General features: G+C 38.6%; 1 protein-coding gene across 1 annotated transcript in view; it reads left to right on the top strand.

Annotated features, from left to right (window-relative positions):
* The window catches only part of LOC124777028 (serine protease snake-like), a 215,150-nt gene extending 194,845 nt beyond the window's left edge, over positions 1 to 20,305 (top strand). The window contains exon 10 of the mRNA XM_047252284.1: positions 19,900 to 20,305. Within this exon, the coding sequence (XP_047108240.1) occupies positions 19,900 to 20,076 (177 nt within the window). The 3' untranslated portion in view covers positions 20,077 to 20,305. The remainder of the gene's footprint in view (positions 1 to 19,899) is intronic.
* The last annotated feature ends 2,869 nt before the right edge of the window (positions 20,306 to 23,174 follow it).

A 23,174-nucleotide genomic window follows, 5' to 3' on the forward strand; every position in this document is an offset into this window, starting at 1 on the left:
GGGTTAGAACACTGTTGCAGAAACAACGAAACAAACATGCCAAATTTAAACAGACACAAAATCCCCGAGATTGGCGATCCTTTACAGAAGTTCGAAACTTAGCGTGGAGATCAATACGAGACGCCTATAACAGCTTCCACAACGAAACTTTGTCTCGAAACCTGGCAGAAAATCCAAAGAGGTTCTGGTCGTATGTGAAGTATGTTAACAGCAAGAAACAATCAATGCCTTCTCTGCCCAATAACAATGGAGATACTATCAAAGAAAGTGCTGCCAAAGCAGATTTACTAAACACAGCCTTCCAAAATGCCTTCACAAAAGAAGATGAAGTAAATATTCCAGAATTCGAATTGGGAATAGCTTCCAACATGAGTAACGTGGAAGGAAATATCCTCGGAGTAGTGAAGCAGCTCAAATCACTTAATAAAAGCAAGTCTTCTGGTCCAGACTGTATACCAATTAGGTTCATTCCTTTCAGAGTATGCTGATGCATTAGCTCCATATTTAACAATCATATATAACTGTTCACTCGACGAAAGATCCGTACCCAAAGACTGGAAATTTGTACAGGTCACACCAATATTCAAGAAAAGTAGTAGGAGTAATCCACTAAATTACAGGCCCATATAATTAATGTCAATATGCAGCAGGATTTTAGAACATATATTGTGTTCGAACATTATGAATTACCTCAAAGGAAACCGTCTATTGACACACAGTCTACGTGGGTTTAGAAAATGTCATTCATGTGAAACACAACTAGCTCTCTATTCACATGAAGTGCTGAGTGCTATTGACAAGGGCTTTGAGATCGATTCCGTTTTCTTGGATTTCTGGAAGGCTTTTGACACTGTACCACAAAAGTGGCTCATAGTAAAATTGCATGCTTATGGAATATCATTTCAGTTATGTGACTGGATTTGCGATTTCCTGTCAGAGAGGTCACAGTTCATAGTAATTGATGGAAAGTCATTGACTAAAACAGAAGTGATTTCAGGTGTTCCTCAAGGTAGTGTTATAGTCCCTTTGCTGTTCCTTATCTATATAAACGACTTGGGAGACAATCTGAGCAGCAGTATTCGGTTGTTTGCAGATGACACTGTTGTTTATCGACTAATACAGTCATCAGAAGAACAAAACAAACTGCAAAATGATTTAGAAAAAATATCTGAATGGTGCGAAAACTGGCAGTTGACCCTAAATAACGAAAAGTGTGAGGTCATCCACATGAGTATAAAAAGGAACTCATTGAACTTTGATTACATGATAAGTCAGTCTAATCTAAAAGCCGTAAATTCAACTAAATACCTAGGTATTACAATTACGAACAACTTAAATTGGAAAGAACACATACAAAATGTTGTGAGGCTAACCAAAGGCTGTGTTTTATAGGCAGGACACTTAGAAAATGTAACAGACCTACTAAGGAGACTGCCTACACTACACTTGTCCATCCTCTTTTAGAATACTGCTGCACGGCGTGAATGTGGCTCTCCAGCAGGGATACGACTTCCTCAAATCCTGCCCTGAAATGAGATCCATCCTTCATGAAATCCTCCCCACTCCACCAAGAGTGTCTTTCCGCCGTCCACCTAACCTTCGTAACCTCTTAGTTCATCCCTATGAAATCCCCAAACCACCTTCCCTACCCTCTGGCTCCTACCCTTGTAACCGCCCCCGGTGTAACACCTGTCCCATGCACCCTCCCACCACCACCTACTCCAGTCCTGTAACCCGGAAGGTGTACACGATCAAAGGCAGAGCCACGTGTGAAAGCACCCACGTGATTTACCAACTGACTTGCCTGCACTGTGAAGCTTTCTATGTGGGAATGACCAACAACAAACTGTCCACTCGCATGAATGGACACAGGCAGACAGTGTTTGTTGGTAATGAGGATCACCCTGTGGCGAAACATGCCTTGGTGCACGGCCAGCGCATCTTGGCACAGTGTTACACCGTCCGGGTTATCTGGATACTTCCCACTAACACCAACCTGTCAGCACTCCGGAGATGGGAACTTGCCCTTCAGTATATCCTCTCTTCTCGTTATCCGCCAGGCCTCAACCTCCACTAATTTCAAGTTGCCGCCACTCATACCTCACCTGTCTTTCAACAACATCTTTGCCTCTTTACTTCCGCCTCGACTGACATCTCTGCCCAAACTCTTTGCCTTTACAAATGTCTGCTTGTGCCTGTGTATGTGCGGATGGACATGTGTGTGTGTGCGAGTGTATACCTGTCCTTTTTTCCCCCTATGGTAAGTCTTTCCGCTCCCGGTATTGGAATGACTCCTTACCCTCTCCCTTAAAACCCACAACCTTTCGTCTTTCCCTCTCCTTCCCTCTTTCCTGATGAAGCAACCGTTTGTTGCAAAAGCTTGAATTTTGTGTGTATGTTTGTGTTTGTTTGTGTGTCTATCGACCTGCCAACGCTTTTGTTTGGTAAGTCTCATCATCTTTATTTTTAGATTTATTTTTCCCATGTGGAATGTTTCCCTCTATTATATTCATATATATATATATATATATATATATATATATATATATAACATTCCACGTGGGAAAAATATATACAGTTGTCAAGGAGCTGTTCCCCTGAAAGATGACAGATTTATCCCCTCCAATCAACATCATGAAGAAGGTACTGGGATTCAGGAGACCATGCAATGCTTTGCCACTGTGCCAACATTTACTGCCAATGTTCACGTGCCCATTTCAGTCACAGTTGCCGGTGTCATGGTGTTAACATTGGTGCATTCAGTGGGTGATCGGTTGCAGAGGCCTATTGTTAGAAGTGTTAGGTACACTGCATGTTCAGCCACACCTGTACTCTGCCGAGCATTATAGTCCGATGTTAGATCCTTCACTGTTTGTCACCAGTCCTATTTTACCAGTCTGCCCAGCCTATGACATCCAAAATCTGCAATGAGGGGTGGCTACCCAACCCTGTGACACCTACACATGGTTTCACCTTTGTTTCACCATGTCCTGAAGACACTCACCACAGCAGTCCTTGAAAAATGGACAAGTCATGCAGTTTCTGAAATGCTCTTGGCAAGCCTCTAAGCCATCACAATCTGCCCTCAGTCAAACTCAGATAGATTGCATGCTTTGCCCATCATAAATGTGGAAAGCACATTCACTGATGCTACATCCACCAGGTGTGTGTGTCTGACTAGCAGCATTCCTGACCAGGTGATGCTGCTATCACCTTGATGGGTTTATATTGATTGTAGGTCAGTGGTCATAATGTTCTTGCTGATCACTGTAGACACATGCTGCTATCACCTTGATGGGTTTATATTGATTGTAGGTCAGTGGTCATAATGTTCTTGCTGATCACTGTAGACACAGCACCAGGTTTGAGCGTATGGAGTGTCATTGGGTACACAACACAAAATAATTTGGGTGAAAATAAGTTTTAAAAGTACATCAAACATGGTCATCAGATACTTGTATATACCCTGCCTCAGCAATAGTAATGGCAAGACAGTTGAGGGGAAACTTGGAGAATATTTTCCGAAAATTTCGTGGTGATGTTACAGATTTAGGTGCAGATTTTAACTTAGCAGCTAAAGATTGGGAGACTAATCTGACTCAGGCATTTGGTAGGTAAAGGTTATAAGAGCCTTATCTGAAAATCACCTTGAGCAGTTAATCAGAGAACTAACTTGTGAAGATAGCATCTTAGACCGGCTGGTGACAAACAGGCCTCAACTCTGTGACTCAATTAATGTAGAACAGGTAATTAATAATCACATGGTGATCACTGCATGGTGGAATATGGCTGTAATAGTAATACAGAGAAAGACAGGAAGATTTATCTGTTCAGCAAGTGTGACAAGATACAGATTTCAGATTACCGGACAGTTCATCATGAAAATTTCATGTCGAGCACTGACAATACTGAACATCAATAGACAAAAGTTTGAGATCATCATACAACACACTTTAGAAAATGTACTGAGCAGAATTGTGAGGGATGGTTTGACAGCCATGTTAGGAAGCTGCTACAACAGTAGAGAAAGCTTCACTGCAAATTTTGTATGTAACCAAAACCTCACACACAAATAAAAACTTAATGAAGCCAAAATTAGTATGAGGAGGGCCATGCATGAACTGTTCGATGAATAAAAGAGTAAAACTCTATCTACCAATTTGATAGAAAACCTGAGAATTTCTGGTCTTAACATTAAATCAGGAAACAGATTGAAGTCATTATCTCAGTTACTCTCTGACCATAATGGTGCTGAAACAGAAAATGACGTAGGAAAGGCTAAATACTAAACATCGTTTTCCAAAACTGTCTCACAGTGGAAAATCACATTATGTACACAATCTGTTACACAAAGTTTTTTTTTTTTTTTTTCATTTTGATACCATATGCAGTTATGCCTTATTTAATCATTACTGCTGAGAAAGATGTTTGTCACTGTCACGTGCTCATGCTTAGCTGCTGGTTTTGTTATTTTGTTGTTTAATTTATAAATAGAGAGGTTTTAGCTTGGAATATCATATATGTATGGAATTCTACACAATATTAATTTTGTCTGAACTCTCTTTTTTATTACTTTATTAACAACTTTTCAAACCAGGTATGGTTCCTCTTCACTGTAGCTGTCATTTGTTCCATCAATCACTACTCCATTGTTAGTTCTACTGTAATACTGGGTCTTTTCATTAACATTTTCTGTGACATCACAACTGGAATAAATTAATAATTGGTTCCTTTTACCAACTTGCTGACTCAGATGGTACTGTTGCTGAACACTTCAAAGGAAGCTAGAGTGTTAAATCAAATATGTACCCCACTCACACAATTATAGCATGTGGAGATTTCAATCTATCCTCAACGGTGAAAATACATGTTTATGATTGGTGGTAGGCGTAAAAAAATTATCCAATATCATACTGAATGCTTTTTCAGAAAATTATGTAGAATATTTACTTCAGGTGCTCATCTAGGCTTTAAATTGTTGTGATGAAATACTTGCCCTCTTTGAATAAATAATCCTGAGCAAATTGGGAGCATTGTGATAGATATAGGGATTAGCAATCACAAGGTTGTTCTAGTGAGACTGAGTACTACAACACCCAAACCACCGAAAAATAAATGCAAAAAGTACATCTATTTTTTTAAAAAAAGTAGATAAAAATTCACTTGATGCCTTGCTAAGACACAACTGAAATTCCTTCCAATCTGACTACATAAGCGTAGACCAAATATGGCTTAAATTCAGAGAAATAGTATCAGTAGCAATTGAGAGACATAAACAAAATAAATTAACAAAAGATGGCACTGATTCCCCATGGTACACAAAACAGCTCAAAATGATGTTGCAAAAGCAATGGAAAGAAAGGCATGCCAAATTTATCAGAATGCAAAAGCACTAAGATCTGTTAAGTTTTACAGAAGCTCAAAATTCATCATGAACTTCAATGCAAGATCCTTTTAATAATTTCCATAGTGAAACTCCATCTCAAAATCTGACAGGAAACCCAAAGAAATTCTGGTCATATGTAAATTACACCAGCAGAAAGACGCAATCAATACCCTCACTACACAAGAACTACAGTGATCTTACTTATGACATTGGCACTAAACCGGAGTCACTAAATAGTTTTCAGAAGTCTCTTCACCAAAGAAGATGAAGTAAGTACTCCAGAATTTGAATCAAATATAAATGCCAGCATGAGTAACTTAGAAGTTGATACCCTTGGTGTAGTGAAGCAGCTTAAATCAATTAATAAAGGCAAGGTCTCTGATCCCGATTGTATACCAGTCAGGTTCTTTTGGAGTATGCTGATACAGTAGCTCCATACTTAGCAATGATGTGCAGCAGCTCACCAGTAGAAAGATCTGATCCTAAAGACTGGAAAGGTGCCCAAGTCACACCAATGCCAATGAAAGGAAATAAGAGTGACCCGCTGGATTACAGACCGATACCACTAATGCTGATCTGCAGAAGGATTTTGAAACATATACTGTGTTGAAGCACTATGAATTGCCTAGAAGAAAATGATTTATTAACCAATAGCCAACATGCATTCAGAAAATACTAGCCTTTTATTCCCACGAAGTAATGAATAATAATAATAATAATAATAATATTTATTCAACATCAAATAATCAAATACAATCCCTAGAAATAATACAGTTTCAGGGTATCATACAGATTATTCTTCTGAATACATCAGCTTATAAATTACAAACTAAAGATTTGTTGTATTAATAAATTTTACATTTTGATGCATTTTACATTCGGTAGTATACGATCACAATATTACAAATATTGTCGTTATCAACATTATATTTGTTGTAGCTAAAAACAAAGATGATGTGACTTACCAAACGAAAGCGCTGGCAGGTCAATAGACACACAAACAAACACAAACATACACACAAAATTCAAGCTTTCGCAACAAACTGTTGCCTCATCAGGAAAGAGGGAAGGAGAGGGAAAGAGGAAAGGATGTGGGTTTTAAGGGAGAGGGTAAGGAGTCATTCCAATCCCCCTTACCATAGGGGGAAAAAAGGACGGGTATACACTCGCACACACACACATATATCCATCCACACATATACAGACACAAGCAGACATATTTAAAGACAAGGAGTTTGGGCAGAGATGTCAGTCGAGGCGGAAGTGCAGAGGCAAAGGTGTTGTTGAATGACAGGTGAGGTATGAGTGGCGGCAACTTGAAATTAGCGGACACTGAGGCCTGGTGGGTAACGGGAAGAGAGGATATATTGAAGAGCAAGTTCCCATCTCCGCAGTTTGGATAGGTTGGTGTCGGTGGGAGGTATCCAGATAACCCGGACGGCGTAACACTGTGCCAAGATGTGCTGGCGTGGCACCAAGGCGTGTTTAGCCACAGGGTGATCCTCATTACCAACAAACACTGTCTGCCTGTGTCCATTCATGCAAATGGACAGTTTGTTGCTGGTCATTCCCACATAGAATGCATCACGGTGTAGGCAGGTCAGTTGGTAAATCACGTGGGTGCTTTCACACATGGCTCTGCCTTTGATCATGTACACCTTCCAGGTTACAGGACTGGCGTAGGTGGTGGTGGGAGGGTGCATGGGACAGGTTTTACACCGGGGGCAGTTACAAGGATAGCCAGAGGGTAGGGAAGGTGGTTTGGGGATTTCATAGGGATGAACTAACAGGTTACGTAGGTTAGGTGGACGGCGGAAAGACACTCTTGGTGGAGTGGGGAGGATTTCATGAAGTATGGATCTCATTTCAGGGCAGGATTTGAGGAAGTCGTATCCCTGCTGGAGAGCCACATTCAGAGTCTGGTCCAGTCCCGGAAAGTATCCTGTCACAAGTGGGGCACTTTTGTGGTTCTTCTGTGGGAGGTTCTGGGTTTGAGGGGATGAGGAAGTGGCTCTGGTTATTTGCTTCTGTACCAGGTCGGGAGGGTAGTTGCGGGATGCGAAAGCTGTTGTCAGGTTGTTGGTGTAATGGTTCAGGGATTCTGGACTGGAGCAGATTCGTTTGCCACGAAGACCTAGGCTGTAGGGAAGGGACCGTTTGATGTGTAATGGGTGGCAGCTGTCATAATGGAGGTACTGTTGCTTGTTGGTGGGTTTGATGTGGACGGACGTGTGAAGCTGGCCATTGGACAGATGGAGGTCAATGTCAAGGAAAGTGGTGTGGGATTTGGAGTAGGACCAGGTGAATCTGATGGAACCAAAGGAGTTGAGGTTGGAGAGGAAATTCTGGAGTTCTTCTTCACTGTGAGTCCAGATCATGAAGATGTCATCAATAAATCTGTACCAATCTTTGGGTTGGCAGGCCTGGGTAACCAAGAAGGCTTCCTCTAGGCGACCCATGAATAGGTTGGCGTACGAGGGGGCCATCCTGGTACCCATGGCTGTTCCCTTTAGTTGTTGGTATGTCTGGCCTTCAAAAGTGAAGAAGTTGTGGGTCAGGATGAAGCTTCATCCTGACCCACAACTTCTTCACAGAACCTTGAGGCACCCCATATTTGATATCAGTAATTTGAGATTTGTATGACCCACTGCTTGTTTTAAGCAAGACAAATTGTTTTCTACTGCTCATATACAATTTTATTAGCTCATAGCAAGTTCCTCTGATACCCAGATTCCACAGCTTGTCAAGTAATATGGTGATGTTGACACAATCAAAAGCTTTTTCTAGATCAAGGAACACTCCAGTTACATACTCCTTGTTCTCTATGGCCGTTATTATTTTGTCTATTAATTGTGCTGCTGGGCTACTGAAGTTGACTTGTTTTTCATAAAGCCATTCTGATTCTCAAATATTAATTTGTGTTGACTCAGGAATGTCATTAGTCTAGTATAAATAACTTTCTCAACTACCTTAGAAAATGCAGGTAAGATTAAGATGGGTCGGTAGTTTTCAATTTTAGATTTATCACCTTTCTTGTAAATCGGGGTTACTTGTGCTATCTTTAGACTATTTGGGAAACAACCTGATGCAATTACATCATTTACTGTTGTGGCCATGGCGTCAGATATGTTATCTATACATCTTTTCAGTGTACTGATTGACAATCCATCATAGCCTGCTGATTTTCTATTTTTTTAATGACATTACTATGTTTTGACTTCCTTGCTATTGGTTGGGTCCAAGTATATGCTTTGTTTGACTGGAGTGCCCTTATATCTATGCTGAAGATTCTTAAAATGGTCATTGACAGATTTTCCAACAGAAGAAAAGCACTCATTAAAAACATATGCAATCTGACATTGACATTTCATGATACACCATTTATGGTTTATAGTAAGATCACCAGGGGATGTCTAGTGGATTTCATATTTTTAGATTTCCAGAAGACTTTTGACACAAGTGATTTCCAATCAAACTGCTTGTCTATGGAGTATCATCTCAGTTGTGAGACTGGATTCAGGATTTCCTGTTAGAAAGGCCACAATATACAGTGGTCAATAGAAAAAAAGAAAAACAGAAGTAATGTGTGTTGTTCCCCATGGAAGTGTTATAGGCCCTCTGCTGCTCCTGATCTAGGATTTAGGAGACAATCTGAGCTGCTTTCTCAGACTGTTTGCATATGACGCTGTCATTACCATCTATAATGGTCATCAGGTGATCAAAACCAACTGCAGAATGATATATATGAGATGTGCATACAGTGCAAAAAGTGGCAATTGACTCTAAATAATGAAAAGTCATTCACATGAGTACTAAAATGATTCCATTACATTTCAGTCACACATATCTAAATACTGAATGATTATTATTCTGAATAACTTAAATTGAAATGATCACACAAATAACGTTGTGAAGAAAGCAAACCAAAAACTGTGATTCATTGGCAGACCACTTAGAAAATGCAACAGGTCTACTCCAGACTTTAATTACACTACACTTGTCCACCACCTTCTGGAGTACTGCTGTGCATTGTGGATCCACATCAGTTTGGACTGATGAAGGATATTGAAAAAGTCCAAAGGAGAGCAGCTCATTTTGTATTATCACAAAAAATGGAGAGAGTGTCATGGAAATGATATGCAAATTGGGGTGAAGATCATTAAAACAAAGCCATCTGTTGTTGCAGCAGCATCTCCTCATGAAATTTCAGTCACCAACTTTCTCCCCAGAGAGTGAAATTCCTTTGTTGGCACCCACCTGTAGAGCAAGAAATGGTCATCGTAATTAAATAAGAGAAATCAGAGCTCACGTCGAAATATGTAAACGTTAATTTTTCCCATATGCTGTTTGAGAGTGGAATGATAGTGAAATAGCTTGAAAGTGATTTGACAAACCCTCTGCTAGGCCTGTAACTGTGAATTGCAGAATTATCAAGTGGATATAGATATACAAATAGATGCGCCCACTGAAAAGTTTGGTTACAAGTTACCAAGAGATGGGCATGCCACTATTTGTCAGCCACTAACATTGATAATGTCTGACATAAAGTTGAAACAGCGTGGAATGACATACCTGTATCTGTCATCTAAGTTGAATTTTACTCATTTTCTACTCAGGTTACAGCCACTGTTTCTACCAGATGTGGCAGCTCTGTATACTAAATTTTATACACTCTATAACCTCAAATCACCTACAAATTCAATCATATATTCATACTACTATATTGTACATGCACAGTAAGTAAAATATCAATATTTCCTGCCCTTCCTGGTGTTGTAATTTTAATGGCCAACAGTGTTCATTTTTTTCCTTAAAGTTCTGTAATTGTAATACAGTGCAGTATTTTTTTAACAATGATAAACCATGCTTCATATGAGTTGCCTGTTCTGTTCAGAATGTTGCTAAATGATGACTGATTACTATTGCCAATTCTTGAGATGTCTCCAACAGAGTTGATGCTTTACTCTTGCCTACTACTTAGTATTCTGTCATATATATGTGTCTTACAACTTATTAAGTGGTTTTATTTTATTTTTACTTTTTTTATTTGGTACGCATATTCGATGGATCTGTACATGCGAGTCATTCGCCTGGATGTGGAACATGTCAATAAAATTGTACAAATACAATTAATGCTATTGAATAGTAATATAATACAATGATATAGATATTGATAAGTATCACTTTTTCTCATTTACAAGCTGTCATTTAACTAGTATAGCAATTCACACTATAACATTATAACTATAACATTCACACTATAATATTAACATAATATCGTATCATCCATCTAATAACAAAGAGACTAAGTACATCTATTATTAAGGGAGTGCATTATTTCTGGACAAGAATTCGTCTAAGGAGTACAGCGGATGGCCAAGCAGGTATTTTTTTAACATGCCTTTGAACAGCATTTCATTTTCTCTTGTACATGTAATATTATTAAGCAATGCATTAAAAGTCTTTATAGCAGCATACTTTACTCCCATCTGTACAAGTGACAAATTTTTTCGTTCGACATGTAGATCTTCTTTACCTCTAGTGTTGTAGTTATTGTATGAACATTTAACAACATTCATCAGAGAGTACATGTACTGACATGTTGTAGTCAGTATTTCTAACTTTGTGAAAAGTTTTTTACATGAGGTTCATGGAGGAACCCCACACGTGATTCTGACTGTTCTCTTCTGAGCAGTTAAGATTTATTTTTATCCCAGAAGATTATTCCATAACTCATTAATGAGTGAAAGTATCCAAAGTAAGCTGATTTTAAAATGTTGATGTTCCCAAAATGAGCAATGATTCTTAAAGCAAAAGTTGCTGATGAAAGTCTTTTTAGAGTAAGGGACACATGCAGTTCCCAGTTGAGCCTACTGTCAATGTGAACCCCTAGGAATTTAGTGGAGTGCACCTGTTCTAGTTCCTGGTTGTCATGAGCAATTACTATATTTTCTGGAGTTTTATTTCTTGAGTGGAACTGTATAAAATTAGTTTTTTAAAAATTTACTGAAAGAGAATTAATTGAAAATCAAGCTGTAACTTCTCTGAGTATATCATTAACATCAGTCTCCAGATCAGCAGTAGACTTACCATCTACTACAAAGCTTTGTATCATAAGCAAACATTGGGAATTCACTATTTTTACCAATGGACAGGGGTAAATCGTTGTTGTTATTGTGGTCTTCAGTCCTGAGACTGGTTTGATGCAGCTCTCCATGCTACTCTATCCTGTGCAAGCTTCTTCATCTCCCAGTACCCACTGCAACCTACATCCTTCTGAATCTGTTTAATGTATTCATCTCTTGGTCTCCCTCTACGATTTTTACCCTCCACGCTGCCCTCCAATACTAAATTGGTGATCCCTTGATGCCTCAGAACATATCCTACCAACTGATCCCTTCTTCTAATTCCCTCAGCATCACCCGACTTAATTCGACTACAATTCGTTATCCTAGTTTTGCTTTTGTTGATGTTCATCTTATATCCTCTTTTCAAGACACTATCCATTCTGTTCAACTGCTCTTCTAAGTCCTTTCCTGTCTCTGACAGAATTACAATGTCATTGGCGGACCTCAAAGTTTTTATTTCTTCTCCATGGATTTTAATACCTACTCCGAATTTTTCTTTTGTTTCCTTCACTGCTTGCTCAATATACAGATTGAATAACATCAGGAATAGGCTACAACCCTGTCTCACCCCCTTCCCAACCACTGCTTCCCTTTCATGCCCCTCGACTCTTATAACTGCCATCTGGTTTCTGTACAAATTATAAATAGCCTTTGACTCCCTGTATTTTACCCCTGCCACCTTCAGAATTTGAAAGAGAGTATTCCAGTCAACATTGTCAAAAGCTTTTTCTAAGTCTACAAGTGCTAGAAACTTAGGTTTGCCTTTCCTTAATCTAGCTTCTAAGATAAGCCATAATGTCAGTATTGCCTCACGTGTTCCAGTGTTTCTACGGAATCCAAACTGATCTTCCCCGAGGTTGGCTTCTACTAGTTTTTCCATTCGTCTGTAAAGAATTTGTGTTAGTATTTTGCAGCTGTCACTTATTAAAGTGATAGTTCGGTAATTTTCACATCTGTCAACACCTGCTTTCTTTGGGATTGGAATTATTATATTCTTCTGAGGGTATTTCGCCTGTCTCATACATCTTACTCACTATATGGTAGAGTTTTGTGAGGCCTGGCTCTCCCATGGCTGTCAGTAGTTCTAATGGAATGTTGTCTATTCCCGGGGCCTTGTTTCAACTTAGGTCTCTCAGTTCTCTGTCAAACTCTTTACGCAGTATCATATCTCCCATTTCATCCTCATCTACATCCTCTTCCATTTCCATAATATTGTCCTCAAGTACATCGCCCTTGTACAGACCCTCTAGATACTCCTTCCACCTTTCTGCTCTCCCTTCTTTGCTTAGAACTGGGTTCCCATCTGAGCTCTTGATATTCATACAAGCGGTTCTCCTTTCTCCAAAGGTCTCTTTAATTTTCCTGTAGGCAGTATCTATCTTAGCCCTAGTTAGATAAGCCTCTACATCCTTGCATTTCTCCTGTAGCCATACCTGCTTAGCCGCTTTGCACTTCCTGCCGATCTCATTTTTGAGACTTTGTATTCCTTTTTGCTTACTTCATTTACTGCATTTTTATATTTTCTCCTTTCATCAATTAAATTCAATATTTCCTCTGTTACTCAAGGATTTCTACTAGCCCTCGTCTTTTTACCTACTTTATCCTCTGCTGCCTTCACTATTTCATTCCTCAAAGCTACCCATTCTTCTTCTACTGTATTTCTTTCCCCCAATACTGTCAATTGATCCCTTATGCTCTCCCTGAAACTCTGTACAACCACTGGTTTAGTCATTTTATCCAGGTCCCATCTCCTTAAATTCCCACCTTTTTGCAGTTTCTTCAGTTTTAATCTACAGTTCATAACCAATAGATTGTGGTCAGAGTTCACATCTGCCCCTGGAAATGCCTTACAATTTAAAATCTGGTTCCTAAATCTCTGTCTTACCATTATATAATCTATCTGAAACCTTTCAGTATCTCCAGGTTTCTTCCATGTATACAAACTTCTTTTATGATTCTTGAACCAAGTGTTAGCTATGATTAAGTTGTGCTCTGTGCAAAATTCTACCAGGCGGCTTCTTCTTTCATTTCTTAGCCCCAATCCATATTCACCTACATCTACATCTACATCTACATCCATACTCTGCAAGCCACCTGATGGTGTGTGGCGGAGGGTACCTTGAGTATCTCTATTGGTTCTCCCTCCTATTCCAGTCTCATATTGTTCGTGGAAAGAAGGATTGTCGGTATGCTTCTGTGTGGGCTCTAATCTCTCTGATTTTATCCTCATGGTCTCTTTGCGAGATATACGTAGGAGGGAGCAATATACTGCTTGACTCTTCGGTGAAGGTATGTTCTCGAAACTTTAACAAAAGACCGTACCGAACTACTGAGCATCTCTCCTGCAGAGTCTTCCACTGGAGTTTATCTATAATCCTTGTAACGCTTTCACAATTACTAAATGATCTTGTAACGAAGTGTGCTACTCTCCGTTGGATCTTCTCTATCTCTTCTATCAACCCTATCTGGTACGGATCCCACACTGCCGAGCAGTATTCAAGCATTGGGCGAACAAGCGTACTGTAACCTACTTCCTACTTCCTAAGTTTCCTTCTCTCCCTTTTCCTACTACTGAATTCCAGTCACCCATGACTATTAAATTTTGGTCTCCCTTCACTATCTGAATAATTTCTTTTATTTCATCATACATTTCTTCAATTTCTTCATCATCTGCAGAGCTAATTGGCATATAAACTTGTACTACTGTAGTAGGTGTAGGCTGTGTGTCTATCTTGGCCACAGTAATGCGTTTACTATGCTGTTTGTAGTAGCTTACCCGCACTCCTATTTTTTTATTCATTATTAAGCCGACTCCTGCATTACCCCTATTTGATTTTGTATTTATAACCCTGTATTCGCCTGACCAAAAGTCTTGTTCCTCCTGCCAGCGAACTTCACTAATTTCTACTATATCTAACTTTAACCTGTCCATTTCCCTTTTTAAATTTTCTAACCTGCCTGCTTGATTAAGGGATCTGACATTCCACGCTCCGATCCGTAGAACGCCAGTTTTCTTTCTCCTGATAATGACATCCTCCTGAGTAGTCCCCGCCCGGAGATCCGAATGGGGGACTATTTTACCTCTGGAATATTTTACCAAGAGGATGCCATCATCATTTACCCATATAGTAAAGCTGCATGCCCTCGGGAAAAATTACGACTGTAGTTTCCCCTTGCTTTCAGCCATTCACAGTACCAGCACAGCAAGGCCGTTTTGGTTAGTGTTACAAGGCTAGATCAGTCAATCATCCAGACTGTTGCCCCCAACTACTGAAAAGGCTGCTGCCCCTCTTCAGGAACCACACATTTGTCTGGCCTCTCAACAGATAACCCTCCTTTGTGGTTGCACCTATGGTAAGGTTAACTGTATCGCTGAGGCACGCTAGCCTCACCACCAATGGTAAGGTCCATGGTTCTTGGGCGGGGAGGGGGGGGGGGGGAATAATTAACATATATTAAAAACAGCAGGGGTCCAAGGACAGATCCCTGGGGAGCTCCATGCTGTATTTTGCCTTCCCGGCGGGGTCAGGGATTTTCTCTGCCTCGTGATGACTGGGTGTTGTGTGCTGTCCTTAGGTTAGTTAGGTTTAAGTAGCTCTACGTTCTAGGGGACTGATGACCATAGATGTTAAGTCCCATAATGCTCAGAGCCATTTTGTATTTTGCCCCATTCAGAATCCACTAGATCAGAATATCCTCTCTTGCAGCCATTTAGAACCACCTTTTGTTTCCTGTCTTCGAGATATGATTTTAGCCAATTACCTATAGGCCCTTTGATTCCATAATGATAGGCCTTCCCCAAGGGTATCTTGTGGTTTACACAATGAAAGGCCTTGGAAAGATCACAGAAGACACTAACTGCTGACTTCTTACTATTAATAGATTCCAAGACATCATTTGTGCATGAGTATATGGCACGCTCTGTGGAAACCCCTTTTTAAAAACCAAACTGTCTATGGTTAATAATATTAAGTTTATCAAGATGTACCACAATCCTGATATACACTGCCTTTTCAAGAACCTTTGAAAACGTTGTTAAGAGAGAGACAGGACAATAATTTTTGACATCTATAGCATTGCCAGACTTGAAACGAGTTCCCAAAATGGCATATTTCATTCTCTCTGGAACAATTCCCTCATAAAGAAATATGTTGCAAATGTGAGCAACTACTACACTTTACTGCAGGCTTTCGACAGTTTACTAGAGATGTTATCGATACCTGAAGATCCTTTACTTTTCAATGAATGAATTATTTTTGTTATTTCATTGACAGTTATGCGTGGTATGTTTATATCATTAAAACTTTGTGGGAGGTTAGGTTTCAGAATATCTGCAGCCTCCCTTAGGTCACCACTGCAACCTATTTGAGAAGTGACAGTTAGAAAGTCGTTGTTAAATGTGTCTGCTATCTGTTTACTATCAGTTATTTCCAAATTGTTAATTTTTAGGACAGCAGTTTTTGCATTGTCAGATGGTGCAATACCTGTTTCCCTTTTTTGTTACATTCCAGATCATTCTGATTTTAATATTTGAACAATTAATTTAAGATTCTATACACATACTTTTAGATTTTTTTAATGACTTTAGTTGAAATTTTACAGTATGTCCTATAATAGTTCATATGGAGGGGATTATTGGATTGTCTGGATATTATATACAGTTCTCTTTGTCTCTGGCATGATATTTATGCCCTTGGTGAGGCATAGTTTTTTGTTTGATTGCCTGTTCTGTAGTCTGCAGACCTTTTTTGGAAAGACACTTTCAAATATACTTGATAATTCATAAGTAAATAAATTATATTTTATCATCATTTGCAAGATAAACATACCTTCAGTCAGTCTCCCGAATGCATAATTTGAAGTTTTGGATATTTTCCTCATTCGTGTTTCTAATGGTTTTCCACTATGCACCAGCTTTGCTCTGATTTATATTAAAGTTGTCAATTGTGAGTATTTGCCTATCATGATCAAAGAGACCATTTAGTACTTTTTCAACGTTGATGTAATGAGTTCTGCTCATATCTACAAAGATATTGTCTATTAGAGTGCTGAAAGTGGCAGTAGTTCTTGTGGGAAAACTGACAGCGGAGACAAAATTATAGGTATGCATTAAATTTGCAAACTCTGTCTTAGAGGATGAGCTTCCGAGAAAGTCTATATTAATATCTGCAGTCACTATAGTATTCCTGTATTGCTTTGTGAGATACAATAGCACAGAATCTAATTGTTTCATGAATACTTTAAAATTACCAGATGGAGCCCTGTATACTGCTTTGATTGCCAGTTTCTTGTTAGCTTCTACTATTCCTGTGACACATGCCTCAAAGTGTTTCTGTACACAATATTTCTCTACATCTATTGTATTAAAGGACAGGCTGTTTTTCACATAAATAGCTGCCCCTCCTTTGCTCATATGCTTTCTACAAAAGGAAGTAGCTAATACATAGTTTGGAATATTCAGCATTTCGATGCCAACAGTGGCATAGTGTTCTGTCAGACAGAGAATATGAGCACAATTTGCGCCTGTTGGTTCATCAATATTTACAATAAATTGGTCTAACTGTGTTTCTTTTGACATACCAGTATTACAGGAACAGTTTTCTGCAGGGAATGGGAAGCTGTTGTGCTGGTAACACCCACATTTGTTGTAATTAACTGCATTACTTACATTCCGATTGGAACCTTCCCCCTTCTGCCCCAGTACCATAAAAAATCTCCATTTGCAGCTGAGGACTTGCTTGATCTCATGTGGAGCAGCTGCAGTCACTACTGTGCTCCTTTTTGCCATAGAGGGTGGATCTTCTATTGGTGAGGTTTCTACCCAGTCAGCTGGTACACTTGATCCCGTGGAGGTTGGTGTTGCTGTTTCTGCTACTGACGACCATTCTTCCTCCTTAAAGGCTGCTGCTGCATCAGAAGTTGGTAGCGGACTAACTCTTCCCACTTGAGTTGTAACTGCTGGCGCTGTCTTGCTTTTATATAGAAGACCTGTTTGTGTTGATTCACATACAGGTGCTGCTGCATATGAAGTCTTTCCTTCAGCTGTTTCATTACTTTTGAACGAGTATTTTGACAACACTGTCTGTATTTCTTCCAGTGGTACAGTTTCAATGGGCACAGGTGCTTTTAGTGTGATTGGAGGAGTGGTGTTTTCAAATAGTTTGAATGTTTCTGCTAATAGCGCTTTAGCAAGTACACGTTTTCCTAGCCGGTTCCTGTGCATTCCATGTCGAGTAAACTGGTTTCTCTCTTCGGAATTACTGTCCAAAAACTCCACATCCTCGAATGCTTTGCACACCTTTTGAAACATTCTGTTTGTGAATTTGATTTCATTATTTAAACATGAACTGTTTATTAAGTCATGTCTGTGTTGGATGCTAACAACGATTGTTTTTCTTGGCAAGATTCTTTCCAGTGCATTTTGCAATGCTGTGATTGCATTTTACGACTCATTTTTATAAACATCATTAGCTCCAGTAATAATTACACAAACATTGTTTGGTTGAGGGTTTAAATCTTTAATTATTTGCTGGAAAGGGGCCCTGGGTTTTGCTGTGTCAGTAACAGAATATTTAGATTGCATATTCATAAGAATAGTGGCTAAATCTCATCCTTGGCTACCTGCAAATATACAAACTTTTGGTTTTGTTTCGTCTTCTCTCAATAATTTCATTTGTCAGAGTTTCTCTTGTGCAATGGCTTCAAATGAGTTTCTCACAACTATAGCAGATATTGGAGCACTTTGAGTTTCATTAACAGTTTCTTTAAGAGTGTTGTAGGTTTCACTTTGTACATTTTTCACACATTCAAAGAATTAATTAATGGTATGATGCCATTGAATGAACTTACAATGAACTTTCCAGCACATTTTGACAATTATACCTCATTACCAATGTATAATAATCAACTGGCAGGAATGTTCTGCTGCTTGCAACCTGTAATATCGCCCATAATTCCTTATTCTTCAAGTGTTTTTTCTCCAGTCTTTGATGGCTTTAATGAGGAAACTATTCTAAGGCAATGGAGGTAGACCACACTATCATTTCAGTCTTATTTTCATTTCAAGTGATCCCAAAATCTCACTCATGAATAAAACTCTTACAATGATGCTTGTGACAATGCATTTTATTAGTAGCAGTACCTTAGTACTCTTTTATGTATCTATATGGATTTCATAAAGAACACACCTATTACAAATACCATAAGCTTTCATAATGTAAAAAATACAGCTATGTATTTCTTATTTCTGTCCTTCAGTAATGCTTTCAGATTCCTGATTTGTTCCACATATCCTCATCCATCTTTGAAAACAGTCTGACAGTCATTAATTTTGGGTTCTGCTTGTCCATTTAATAACATTACTGACAAGGGAAGGAGCTTGTGTTATCTGGTGGTAGCGATTCACCTTAATGATTAATGAAAACAGTACAGTTACCCCCATTATTTTTTTTATTTATTATTATTTTCTTTTAATGCATCAGTAAGCGTTTCTGTTAGTCTGACAATGTCATGTGACTAGGGCCTCCCATCGGGTTCGCCGGGTGCAAGTCTTTCGATTTGACACCACTTTGGTGACTTGTGCATCAAGTAGGATGAAATGATGATGATTAGGACAAGACAACACCCAGTACCTGAGTGGAGAAAATCTCCGTCCCAGCCTGGAATCGAAACCAGGCCCTTAGGATTGACAGTCTGTCGCATTGACCACACTGCTACTGAGGGAGGACCAGTCTGAGAATGGAAAGTCCTGAGTGAAATAACAATAACATGGAAAGAATAGATTGCTTCTCAGCACACATAGGAGGTGTTTAGTTGCAAACAGGCACACTGAAACAGACCGTTAAAACAAAAAGCTTTCAGAAAAGTCCTCCTTCTGCAATGCAAAACACACACATTCATGCAAACACAACTTGCACATACATGGCCACTGTCTCGGGGTTCTAGCTTCAATATTTTAGCAGTCCCTTTCATTGTGTCTTTCCATCAGTATGTTGATTTCCACTTTCTGTGATATTCATATCAAAGTCCTGTTGTATGCATTACGCTGCAAGTTTGTTTTATGGTTCAAAGTTGTTCAGTAGCTGTTCAAAGTATTCAACTAAAAGTTAGCTGTCTTTATTGTTTAGAGTGAAAATTGCTATATACAGAATTCATTGTCCTCTTTGTTCATAAAGTTCAACTGTATTTTCCCTGAAATGGAAAAGATGGTTTCACTATATTAGATCCTTTGTTTTGCATCTTAACATTTACAAGTAAGTTACCAAGCCTTTTTTCAATAACACCAAAACCAATTCAATTTCTTAACACTAAATGCATTCCAAAATTTTTCTCTTGAATCATTATTCCATTACTATAATAAATTTTTTAACAATTTTAATTTTACAGGGTGATTCTGGTGGACCACTTCAGATATCCTACAAAATAGGAGATGAAGATGTGTATCATGTTATTGGAGTGACATCATTTGGGAATTACTGTGCTGGAAAAGATTCACCAGGAGTCTATACACGTGTCTCTTCTTTTATTCCATGGATTGAGAGCATTGTGTGGCCAGATGGTTAGCTTAATGAACATATTACCAACTTGTAAAAAGTTTTTTTAAGTCTCCCATGCCATATATTTTAACTGTCTAGCTGAAGTCAGGAATGTTTCATGTGGTTAGCTGTGGATTCATCAGTGTATGTTGTGACTGCAGATCTAACACTCAGATATTCAGCCAAAAAGTTGTTAAAATCAATTCATTACATACGCTATCAAAATTTTTTCTGATAAATATCAAATGACCTTACTTTACACAAAACCAACATTTTAATTTTGATGTAATTATACATTATTAATTAAGAACTTAAATTACAAATCTCATGACTTGAAGATTAATACATTGTAGTTTTCCTCTCTTCATAAGAACACGTGAGGCAATACTGACCGTACGACTTATCTTAGAAAATAGATGAAGGAAAGGCAAACCTATGTTTCTAGCATTTGTAGACATTGAGAAAGCTTTTGACATTGTTGACTGGAATATTCTCTTTCAAATTCTGAAGGTGGTAGGGATAAAACATAGGGAGTGAAAGGCTATTTACAATTTGTAGAGAAACCAGATAGCAGTTATAAGAGTCGAAGGGCATGAAAGGGAAGCAGTGGTTGGGAAGGGAGTGAGACAGGGTTGTAGCCTATCCCTGATGTTATTCAATCTGTATATTGAGCAAGCAGTAAAGGAAACAAAAGAAAAATTCTGAGTTTGAAATAAAATCCATGTAGAAGAAATAAAAATTGTGAGGTTCACCGACGATGTTGTAATTCTGTCAGAGACAGCAAAGGACTTGGAAGAGCAGCTGAATGGAATGGACAGTGTCTTGAAAGGAGGACATGAGATGAACATGAACAAAAGCAAAATGAGGATAATGGAATGTAGTCAAATTAAATCGGGTGATGCTGCGGGAATTAGATTAGGAAATAAGACACTTAAAGTAGTACAGGAGTTATGCTATTTGGGGAGCAAAATAACTGATGATGGTCGAAGTAGAGAGGATATAAAATGTAGACTGGCAATGGCAAAGAAAGTGTTTCTGAAGAAGGTAAATTTGTTAACATCGAGTATAGATTTAAGTGTCAGGAAGTCATTGTTAAAAGTATTTGTATGGAGTGTAACCATGTATGGAAGTGAAATGTGGATGATAAATAGTTTAGACAAGAAGAGAATAGAAGCTTTTGAAATGTGGTGCTACAGCAGATTGCTGAAGATTGGATGAGTAAATCACATAACTAATGAGGAGGTACTGAATAGAATTGGGGAGAAGAGAAATTTGTGGCACAACTTGACTAGAAGAAGGGATCAGTTGGTAGGGCATATTCTGAGGCATCAAGGGATCACCAATTTAGTATTGGAGGACAGTATGGAGGGTAAAAATCGTAGAGGGAGACCAAAAGATGAATACACTAAGCAGATTCAGAAGGATGTAGATTTCAGTAGATATTGGGAGATGAAGAAGCTTGCACAGGATAGAGTAGCATGGAGAGCTGCATCAAACCAGTCTCTGGACTGAAGACCACAACAAAAACAACAGCAACAACACCATAACTTCAATGTGTATAATACCCAACAGTGCCCATCCCCCTTTTTTTGCTAATACTAAAATGTTACAGACACCTAGTTAAAATACTAAAATTTGTAATGAAACAATGGAAACTCTAGATAGGAATAGCAACAATGTAGGAAAAGACAGATTGCTACTTACCATAAAGAAGACATGTCAGATTACAGACAGGCACAATTAAGACATTTACCTTTCGGCCACAGGAGGTCAAGACACTGGAATTGGCACTCGTGTGAATGGTGTGTGTGTGTGTGTGTGTGTGTGTGTGTGTGTGTGTGTGTGTGTGTGTGTGTCTTTTACTGATGGAGGCTGTGCCCAAAGGCTATACATAAGTGTCTTTTAATTGTGCCCGTTTGTAACTTTGTGTGTCTTCTTTATCGTAAGTAGTAATCTGTCTACTCCTACATTGTTAAAATTTGTAATGAGCTTCTTTGTGAAAAAAAGTTAGACGTAACTTGTGACAAATCTGTATAAATATGAGAGCAGTAGGCATAAATTTCCACCCCGTATCCACAGTTGAAAGTTCTATCTATAAGTTTTATGATGAAAACCTACAAACAAGAAATGTATGTATGTGATACATATGCTTATAATATACATCCTTATGCTTACATAATATATAGGATTACATATTGTATAATATCAAGGAAGTGTCAGGCAAAGCAACTCATCTTTTTTTTTTTCTTCCTCCAAACGATCAACCTTACATTCTAGTTACCAATACTTAATGTGAGATCATATATACACAGATAAAATGAGATGATGATGATGATTTCATCCACATTAATTACCTCACTTCAGTAATTATGAATTATTAGTAACTTTTCAAGTGATAAAACTTTACAGCACCAATAGGATGAAAGGAACTTTCCCAGCACAGCTGATTAGGCATGAACACCACGTAGAAAAATTCAACTGACAACCATAATCATACAACAGAAAAGGAAATAAAATAACACTACAGGATAGTCCAGTCTAGTACAACAATCACAAAGAAATGTTTATCTATTGCATCTGGTTTACCTATAAGTCATATACTGAAGACAGATTGGCTATAACAGTAAAAATTAAGGGACTGTTCAAAAAATAAAAACTCTCATCCATTATGGATGTGCAACACTGTGGCTGTGATGAATAACAGTTTTCAAAGAAACTGCTGGCAATCACCTTTGTTTTACTTTCATCTTATTTGAATAACTCATTAATGACTTACACTTCCTCGTGTTATATGATTTTATGATAACATTCTATTTGGCTTTATTTAAAGTGCCTTTAAGGCTGTGAACAGGCCTCCTAAACACACACACACACACACACACACACACACACACACACACACACACACAAAACCACTGTGTCTGGCCACCGAGGCCTGAGTCCGGCCTCAGTGACCACCAGAACAGTGGTCTTTGTGTGTGTGTGTGTGTGTGTGTGTGTGTGTGTGTGTGTGTGTGTGTTGTTGTTCCACCCTGAAGCTGTAAAATATGACAATAGGTCACACAAGAGAAAAGATCTTCTACTCTGAAAAGCTGCATCTGACAGGGGCTACTTTCATTTACTAAA

The sequence above is a fragment of the Schistocerca piceifrons genome, chromosome 2, assembly GCF_021461385.2.
Source record: "Schistocerca piceifrons isolate TAMUIC-IGC-003096 chromosome 2, iqSchPice1.1, whole genome shotgun sequence".
Classification (NCBI taxonomy): domain Eukaryota; kingdom Metazoa; phylum Arthropoda; class Insecta; order Orthoptera; family Acrididae; genus Schistocerca; species Schistocerca piceifrons.